This window comes from Plectropomus leopardus, chromosome 12 (assembly GCF_026936395.1).
Source record: "Plectropomus leopardus strain MGB_pleo_1.0 chromosome 12, ASM2693639v1, whole genome shotgun sequence".
NCBI classification, from domain to species: Eukaryota; Metazoa; Chordata; class Actinopteri; order Perciformes; family Serranidae; genus Plectropomus; species Plectropomus leopardus.
The window spans coordinates 36,594,987-36,604,723 of NC_142187.1; the positions used below are offsets into that span (position 1 = coordinate 36,594,987).

The window sequence follows — 9,737 nt, forward strand, 5'->3', positions numbered from 1 at the left end:
CAGATGATCAACAATCAACAAAAATTCAACAAACAATCAACTAACAATCAACAACCCATAGGCAAACAAACAATCAACAAAGAATCAATAAACCATCAACAATAAAACACTCCACTAACAACAAATGATCAACAAACAATCAATCAGCAATCAACAAAAGATCTACAAACAATCAACAAACAATCAACAAATGTTACGGCCGGCTCGCACACCGCAACAATTCACCAGGATGCGCGCAGGTGTAAAGCAAACAGCCAATGTTATTAATATAAATGAGGCGAGAGACGGTGGGGACGTGGACACGAGTGTCAGCGGTGAGTGCGGCTGTGTGGATGCGACGATCACGTGTGGAGCGTGTTGTAGAGTGCAAAAGGAACGAAAGGAAAAGTAACGTGGGGCGGCGTGGCTGGCCGACAGCGAAGCAGGAACGACAATGGGCCCCGCAGCAGCACGGCTTAAATAATCAGGAGCGCCGGCCAGGTGCGCCTGATTAGGGGTTCCACGTGGAGGCCCAGGACCTGGAGACACAAAACACACAGTATACACACCCAGAGGACCACAACCCCAGACCCCGACTCCGGGGTCGTCACAGAAAGAATCAAAAAACTAACAATCAACAAACAATCAAAAAAAATCCAACAAACAACAAACAAACAAACAACAAACGATTAAAAAAATGGTAATTTTATTCTTCTTTAATCATTTTTGGCAGCTTTGAAAGAAAAAAACTGTTTGTTTTTTTAAATTTGGGTTGTTTTTTTTCTGCGGGTTCAGAGGTCATCACCTTCTATCAGCCTCAAACTGTGAACACAGAAGACGGCCCTTCAACACCTCACATATCATTATACAGGTTTGTGAAACTGATTCCAGGACTTTCCAAAACTTTCTGGGTATTTTTAGTTTTCCAAAACTTTTTCCAGGCCTAGAAATTGTTTTTTGTTAATTCCAAGTCTTTTCCAGGTTTTCCAAGACTGAACCTTGAGAAACAACAAAGCCAAAACCAATGAGAACCTTTCCTCTGTGTGTGACATCATCACGCCTGGTCACGTCTTCACACACGGAGCGTCCTGTCAGCATCACATGGCAGCGTGCTGGGAGGGGGCGTGGTGTCTGCGTACATGCCGCAGCAGCAGCTGGCGGTCCGGACTCGAGTATTCGCACTGTTGGCATGGAAACGCCTCGCCGGTGTGATGACGGCGAGCGTGGAGGTCCAGACTCTTCTTCTGGATGCTGACAGGAAACAAGCGCACATTAGCTCAGCCTGTCACCACGGCAACCACCGCAGTCTCGGAGACAGCTCACAGCCACGAAACCGACACTTTCCCATCATGCAACAGGTGACGGCAGGAAGTCACACTGGAACTCTGTGTGTGTGTGTGTGTTAGTTACCTACTGTAGTCACACTGTGTGTGTGTGTGTGTGTGTGTGTGTGTGTATGTGTTAGTTACCTACTGTAGACACAGTGTGTGTGTGTTAGTTACCTACTGTAATCACAGTGTGTGTGTGTGTGTGTGTGTGTGTGTTAGTTACCTGCTGTAGTCACAGTGTGTGTGTGTGTGTGTGTGTGTGTGTTAGTTACCTGCTGTAGTCACAGTGTGTGTGTGTGTGTGTGTGTGTGTGTGTGTGTGTGTTGGTTACCTGCTGTAGTCACAGTGTGTGTGTGTGTGTGTGTGTGTGTGTGTGTGTTAGTTACCTGCTGTAGTCACAGTGTGTGTGTGTGTGTGTGTGTGTGTGTGTGTTAGTTACCTGCTGTAGTCACAGTGTGTGTGTGTGTGTGTGTGTGTGTGTGTGTGTGTGTGTGTGTGTGTGTGTTAGTTACCTGCTGTAGTCACAGTGTGTGTGTGTGTGTGTTAGTTACCTGCTGTAGTCACAGTGTGTGTGTGTGTGTGTGTGTGTGTTAGTTACCTGCTGTAGTCACAGTGTGTGTGTGTGTGTGTGTGTGTGTTAGTTACCTGCTATAGTCACAGTGTGTGTGTGTGTGTTAGTTACCTGCTGTAGTCACAGTGTGTGTGTGTGTGTGTGTGTGTGTGTGTGTGTTAGTTACCTGCTGTAGTCACAGTGTGTGTGTGTGTGTTAGTTACCTGCTGTAGTCACAGTGTGTGTGTGTGTGTGTTAGTTACCTGCTGTAGTCACAGTGTGGACAGCTGTACGGTCTCTCCTGGCTGTGTGTCCTCATGTGTCGGAGCAGAGAGCTCCGATCTATCGATGCATACGGACACTCAGCACACCTGTACGGCCTCTCACCTGATATACACACACACACACACACACACACACACACACACACACACACACACACACACACTGTCAGCTCACAGTGTATAACGTGGCGTCCCATCATGTTAGCACACCACACACACCTATCAGCTGTTCTCTCAGAGACAGACAGGAGAGGACGTTTCTCTGTCCACAGCGCTGTGGAAGCTGTCCTCTGAGAGACAGACAGGTGAGGACACGTCTCTGTGTCTGCAGCAGCTTCAGGTGTATTACTATGACGACGGTGGTGCCTGTAGATGCAGCAGCCAGGCGCTCCTCATATTCTCGCTACTTCTGCTATATTTTCGTATTTCTTTCAACTGCACGGTCCCTTCTGCTGAAGCGCGACTGTCCTACGATGGAGAAGCACTCTGTGGGCTCGACACAGCCCTCTGCTGCCACTATTATGAGCCACGCCTCCACAACCAAAATACGCATGGGACTCTCATCAACTCCCTCCCCCTCTCCCCCTCTCCTCCTCTCCCCCTCTCCTCCTCTCTCTCCCCCTCTCCTCCTCTCTCCCCTCCTCTCTCCCTCTCTCCTCCTCACTCCCCCTTTCCTCCTCTCTCCCCCTCTCTCCTCCTCTCTCCCCCTCTCCTCCTCTCTCCCCCTCGCCCTCTCTCCTCCTCTCTCCCCCTCTCCTCCTCTCTCTCCCCCTCTCCTCCTCTCTCCCCCTCTCTCCCCCCCTCTCCTCCTCGCTCCCCCTCTCTCCTCCTCTCTCCCTCTCCTCCTCTCTCCCCCTCTCTCCTCCTCTCCTCTCTCTCCCCTCTCCTCTCCTCCCTCTCTCCCCCTCTCCTCCTCTCTCCCTCTCCTCCTCTCTCCTCCGCTCTCTCCCCCTCTCTCCTCCCCTCTCTCTCCCTCTCCTCCTCTCTCCCTCTCTCTCCTCCTCTCTCCCCCCCCCTCCTCCTCTCTCCCCCTCTCCCCTCTCCTCCTCTCTCCCCTCTCTCCTCCTCTCTCCCCTCCTCCTCTCTCCCCTCTCCTCCTCTCTCCCCCCCTCCTCCTCCTCCTCCCCCTCTCTCCCCTCTCCTCCTCCCCCTCTCTCCTCCTCTCTCCTCCGCTCTCTCTTTCTCTTTCCTTTTTGCCATGATGGTATTTCAGTTGTTATTTACATCTATCACTCGTCTGTCCGTCCTGAAGAGGGATCCCTCATCATCCTCCGCTGCTCTTCCTGAGGTTTCTTCCTCTCTCCCCCTCTCTTACAGGGGTTGTTTTTCGGGAGTTTTTCCTCGGGTGATGTGAGGGTCTGAGGGCAGAGGGATGGTGCCTGCTGTAAAGCCCTCTGAGGTAAACCATATTTTGTGAAAATGGGCTCTATAAATAAAACTGTCTTGACTTGAATTGAGTAGCAGGATTTAAGATCAACATAAAATTTCATTTCTTTCCAAACCACGTTTAAGAAAAATGACAATAAATCTACTTTGTACCTCCACACACGGTCCCATCATGCTCAGCGCTGTCCTCTGAGACATGGATGTCTCTGTCTGTCTCTGCTGCTCCTTGTTACTGTAAAACTTCACTGTATGTCTTTTATTGTCTCAAACTGAACTCATCAGGCTGATATTTGGGACAGCTGTCTCTCAGGGACGTACATTTATTTCCTGTGTTACGTGTGTGTGTGTGTGTGTGTGTTACCTGTGTGTGTCCTCAGGTGTTGCAGCAGTGAGGCCTTCAGTCTGCTGCTGTAGGAGCAGTGAGGACAGATGTGTGGTTTGTCTCCTCCGTGGACGCCCAGGTGACGCCTCAGAGTCAGTTTGGTGGAGAACTTCCTGTTAACAGAGAAGTGACCAATCACAGCCCTGTTTCACACACACACCTGTCACACACAGCTGATCACAGCTGATGAGAGAATTGGGACGCAGCCGGTGTCTCACTGAGGCTGGAAGCAGCCGCACGTCCTCTCCTGTGATTGGTTTGTGATCAGATTGATCCGGCGGGGAAGGTTTTTGGTCCGTTCAGACCTGTCCCTCTGTCTCTGCCTCCTGTCTTTCTTTTCTGTTACTGCTCTCCTGTCTTTATACTTCAGTCATAGCTGCTGCTGAGTGACCGTCGGTTCTTCGTTGAGTGCTTATCCTTTCCTGGAGCACAAGTTTCTTGTGTTTTAGTTGGACTGATGGACTGAGCTTCTTTTCCGTCTCGTTCTCCCTCCATCTGAAAACGCTCATGTCTGTTTACTGCATTACGCTAACTCCGCTGCCTCTCCGGAGCGTTCCTGCTCTCTTGTTTCCTAGTTTTCCCGGATCCTGGCAGCAACCTTGGCTGCGCCTGAGCACGACCAAAGGCAGGAGCTGTGGCTGCACTGATACTGTATCCGGCTCGCCCTGATCGTGGTCTTGGTTTTGCCGTTGCTGTGGTCCTGCCTGAAACTAAGCCTGTGTTGTGGGTCCTGGTTGTGCCGTTGCCGTAATCGCGCTTGATGCAACCCTCTACTGCCACAATTATGAGCCACGCGTCCACAATCAAAATACGGGACTCTCATCAACCCCCCCCTCTTACAGGGGTTGTTTTTCGGGAGTTTTTCCTCAGGTGATGTGAGGGTCTGAGGGCAGAGGGAGGGTGCCTGCTGTAAAGCCCTCTGAGGCAAACTATGTTTTGTGATAATGGGCTCTATAAATAAAATTGACTTGACTTGGTGGATTATGGGTAGTGTAGTCACCTGTGGCACAGAGAGCAACAGAAGCCCTTCTCCTTGTTGTCCTTCTGTCCCTCTGTCCGTCTCTCTGTGTGTCCTCTACTGCTCTGCTTCTTCTGCTGTGAGACACTGTGCAGTGAACCAGTCTGACACCTGCTGGTCTGACTGGGAAAACACACACGCACGCACGCACACACACACACACACACACACACACACACACACACACACACACACACACACAGAGAGTTCTGATTGGCTGTGATGATGACAGTTTGACAGATTCATTCACAGCAGCAAACACACAAACAGCTGCAGCATCGCTCAACTCAATATTATTATTATTTAAATATTATTATTTAATTATTTTCATTATTATTGCTGTTGTTATTTTATTATCATGATCTTTTAATCATTATTATTTTATCATTATTATTTATTAATATTATTAGTATTAGTATTTTATTACGATGATTATTATTATTTTAAATGTTTTATTATTATAACATCAGATTTTCAGTTTGGACTGTGATTGTTTTCGTTGCTCTGGATCTTCAATGAACACAGTCACGTCCATCTGATCTGCAGGGTTCACACACATTTTTACCAGGACTTTTCCAGGACTTTTCCAGAACTCTGAGTCAGGTTTTAAAGTCCTAACATTCCCTGAAACGACCATCGATCCTCCTCTTCGGTTCCTTTAATCACTTTAGAACAGCTTTTTAAATATAGATTATCTATACAGATTATCTAAGACTAATGGATTCAGAACAGGGTTGGAGCTGAATATTTAAAAATAACTTAGGGACTGTTTGTTATTTGTGTGTGTGTGTGCGTGTGTGTGCGTGTGTGTGCGTGTGTTGGGGGGCCATGCCTTATCATTTTCAGGAGCAGACACCTTTAAATGGCTGGATTTTTATTTATTTTACCACAGATGTTTTGAAGAAAACGCATGTTTTCCGTCATCATTTGGGACGTTTTCCAAATATAATAATATAATATCTTCTAAATATTTTTTACAATTAAAACAATTTTTATTTATTTTTTTGTTGATTTCCTCCGTCCTCTAGTTTTTTGGGTGATGCCGAATGATGAGGTCATGATTTGCTTTGCTGTAACATTTTCAGAATAAAAGCTGGTGAGTGAGGGGTCACCTGTCACCTGCCTCCTTCGCTCCTGCTCGTCCAATCAGCCGGCCCCTCCGCAACTCTGCAGGAGTCACATGACATGTTAGTGATCATTACACACTGTGGTGGAGGAAGTACTCACAGCATTTCCTGCAGTAAAAGTACTCCCAGTACAGTATACAAACAACTCAAAATACATTTTAAATCCACTAAAATATTTATCAGAAACAGCTGATTGCTCCTCTCAGCTGATCCACCTGCTGAGTGTTTCCATGACAACCAAACACATAAACTCTGCTGTCTGAATGAAACCTGACGGCGTTCGGTGTCCGAGGCGTCACCGGGAGGAAACGCGGAGCAGCACAACCACAAAGACACCAACGAAGAAAAGAGTCGAGCGCTGCAGCAGAAACGCTCCATGATCACACAGCTCACTCCTCAACGCTTGTCCTCATTGTCTGATTTCTTCAAACATTTTTTGTCAATTTAAGAAAAAAAAAACTAAAATAAAAAGATACATTTCTTTTCTAAAAACTTTGGAAAAAAAATGATATTCAACAAATTTTTTTAAGGAAAAAGAAAATTACACAAAAAAATCCAACTTTTTTCTTTAAAAATGCTAAAAAAAAAAAAGATTTCTGACTCCTCCTCACTCTGACTCCTCCTCGCCTCCTCACTCTGACTCATCCTCGCCTCCTCGCTCTGACTCCTCCTCGCTCTGACTCCTCCTCGCTCTGACTCCTCCTCACTGACTCCTCGCTCTGACTCATCCTCGCCTCCTCGCTCTGACTCCTCATTCTGACTCCTCGCTCTGACTCCTCCATGCCTCCTCGCTCTAACTCCTCACTGACTCCTCCACACCTCCTCGCTCTGACTCCTCCACGCCTCCTCACTCTGACTCCTCCTCGCTCTGACTCCTCCATGCCTCCTCGCTCTGACTCCTCCTCCCTCTGACTCCTCCATGCCTCCTCGCTCTGACTCCTCCTCCCTCTGACTCCTCCATGCCTCCTCGCTCTAACTCCTCCATGCCTCCTCGCTCTAACTCCTCCACGCCTCCTCGCTCTAACTCCTCCATGCCTCCTCGCTCTGACTCATCCTTGCTCTGACTGCTCAATGCCTCCTCGCTCTAACTCCTCGCTGACTTCTCCTCGCCTCCTCGCTCTGACTCCTCCTCGCCTGCTCGCTCTGACTCCTCCACGCCTCCTTGCTCTGACTCCTCCTTGCGCTCATTCCTGCATGTCTCCTTGCTCTGACTCCTTCATGCCTCCTCCCTCTGACTCCTCCTCACCTCCTCGCTCTAACTCCTCCATGCCTCCTCGCTCTGACTCCTCCTCCCTCTGACTCCTCCATGCCTCCTCGCTCTAACTCCTCCATGCCTCCTCGCTCTGACTCCTCCATGCCTCCTCGCTCTGACTCCTCCATGCCTCCTCGCTCTGACTCCTCCTCGCTCTGACTGCTCAATGCCTCCTCGCTCTAACTCCTCGCTGACTTCTCCTCGCCTCCTCGCCTCCTCGCCTCCTCGCTCTGACTCCTTCTCGCCTGCTCGCTCTGACTCCTCCATGGCTCAGAGAGGAGGAGCATCTATGATGGAGGAAGGAGCAGTGTCTGACTGCAGGAGGTTGCACCTGAGCCGTTGCCGTCGTGACGCTGACGGCAGCCGTCCTTCGTTTGTTGGTGAGTGTTTCGGGACGCGGCGCTGTTGAACGTCCTCAGACAGACGGGACAGCTGAACCGACTCGCCACCTTCCTCCTCTGTTCTAGCTCCTCCCTCCTCCTCCTGCTGTGGCTCCTCCAGTGAGCCTCCAGCTCCTCCCAGGTGGCGGCCGTCCGGCTGCAGCGGACACAGCTGAACCCGCCGGACACCCGGTGCGACCGCACGTGGACGTCCAGGAGGCGCCGCGACGGCAGCGTCAGAGGACACATGAGACACGGCAGCCTCTTCCTGCTGCGCGGGGACGTCCTCCTCCGATCGCTGTCCATCTCACTCTGCTTCAGGCCGTGAGACAGGCGAGGGGGGTCATCAGGAGGAGGGGGGAGGGGTCGGGAGGAGCTGCGAGGAGGAGCAGCAGGAGCAGCAGGTTTGGCGGCTGAGATGCGACAGAGACCCAGAGTCATGAGGTGGGCGGACTGGGCCGTGTCCTCCTGGGTGTCGGGGGGGTGGATGGGACAGGACAGCTCCTCGGCGTCACCCTTCAGAGGGAAGATGGAGGCGTCCTCCTCAAACAGCGTGCTGACCTGCACAGGAAACGACCACACGGCGTACAGGAAACGCATCAGACCAGCGCCGCACCACGACCAGCTGTGATGTCAGCACACCGCCTCACACTCACGGACAGATTTCAGGGACTCTCCGGAGAAAATGACATTTCAACATTTTTTTTTTGTGACTTTTAAAAGAAAAAAAAATTGTTTTAATTTTATGGTTATTTCTAAAGACAAATGTTTTGACAGCTTGTCTTTGTTTTATTGGCAATTTAAAAAACAAACAAAAAATATATATACATACATATGTGAGCAATTTATTGCCTTTAAACATTTTGGTGATTTTTAACGAAAACATTTTTTCTTTACAAATTGCCAAAATGAGCTCATTTATCAGCCAGAAACTGTGAAACAGAAATTACTGCTGGATTTAATTTTCCAACGGTCCCTGAACTCATCACGAGTTATTAAACAGGATTGAGAAACAAAATCCCAAACTTTTCCAGGCCTGGAAATTACTTTGTATGAGTATGAGTGTGTGTGTGTGTGTGTGTGTGTGTGTGTGTGTGTGTCAGTCAGGTGTGTCACCTCACAGGTGTGTGCGACCTGCAGCCCCCCCTCGCCGCTGATGTCACAGGTGGGCGGGCTCATGTTGTCCAGCATGTTGTAGAGCAGGAAGTCCTCGTCCTCGTCGCTCTGCTTTGATTCTCCATTCAGGTTCAGCTGATAGGGTGACGCCCCCCGCTGGAGCCCCACCTCTTCCCGTTCTTCGTCCCCGCCCCCACCCTCGGCACCCCCCAGGTATGTGAGCGTGGGGGGGCGGTGCCTGAGCAGGTGGCTGCTGATGGCATCCTTGAGGCCGCAGGTGAACTGACAGAGTTTACAGCGATAGAGCTCCACCAGGAAGGCCTCTACCAGCCCCCCCGCGAGCCCCTCAACCTCACCGCAGTACAGGCTGGAGCTCACGGCCCCGCCCACCAGCTGCAGCGTCACGGGAGTGATGTCATGGTACCGCTGCGTCACCGACAACGACATCACCAGCACGTCACAGGCGGCAGAGGACTGAAAACAGGACAAATGTCTCAGTTTGGTTTTCTTTCAACATCTTAAACAACAGAGTCAGGATCAGAGACAGGACCAGAGTCAGGATCAGAGACAGGATCAGAGACAGGATCAGAGTCAGGACCAGAGTCAGGATCAGAGACAGGATCAGAGTCAGGATCAGAGACAGGATCAGAGTCAGGATCAGATTCAGGACCAGAGTCAGGATCAGAGACAGGATCAGAGTCAGGATCAGATTCAGGACCAGAGTCAGGATCAGAGACAGGATCAGAGTCAGGATCAGATTCAAGACCAGAGTCAGGATCAGAGACAGGATCAGAGTCAGGATCAGATTCAGGATCAGAGACAGGATCAGAGTCAGGACCAGAGACAGGATCAGAGTCAGGACCAGAGTCAGGATCACAGTCAGGATCAGAGTCAGGATCAGAGACAGGATCAGAGTCAGGATCAGATTCAGGATC

At 50.0% G+C, this 9,737-nt stretch overlaps 1 protein-coding gene across 1 annotated transcript; it reads right to left on the reverse strand.

Moving 5' to 3' along the window:
* Positions 1 to 679: 679 nt before the first annotated feature.
* On the reverse strand, positions 680 to 9,386 carry LOC121951144 (uncharacterized). The gene is made up of 7 exons (XM_042497392.2): positions 8,803 to 9,386; positions 7,638 to 8,247; positions 6,040 to 6,094; positions 4,910 to 5,050; positions 3,889 to 4,022; positions 2,121 to 2,244; positions 680 to 1,230 (listed from the first exon to the last, which is right to left on the reverse strand). Exons 1-7 carry the CDS (start codon positions 9,247 to 9,249, stop codon positions 1,077 to 1,079), a joined length of 1,665 nt encoding a protein of 554 aa, XP_042353326.2. The 5' UTR covers positions 9,250 to 9,386; the 3' UTR covers positions 680 to 1,076.
* Positions 9,387 to 9,737: the final 351 nt, after the last annotated feature.

Coding starts and splice junctions, on each gene's coding strand:
- LOC121951144 (XM_042497392.2), bottom strand. CDS start 9,249: ATGTCGTTGTCGGTGACGCAGCGGTACCATGACATCACTCCCGTGACG. Junction 4,023..4,909: donor TGTTGCTCTCTGTGCCACAG/GTGACTACACTA, acceptor CTCTGTTAACAG/GAAGTTCTCCACCAAACTGA. Junction 1,231..2,120: donor CCACACTGTGACTACAGCAG/GTAACTAACACA, acceptor GTTTCCTGTCAG/CATCCAGAAGAAGAGTCTGG.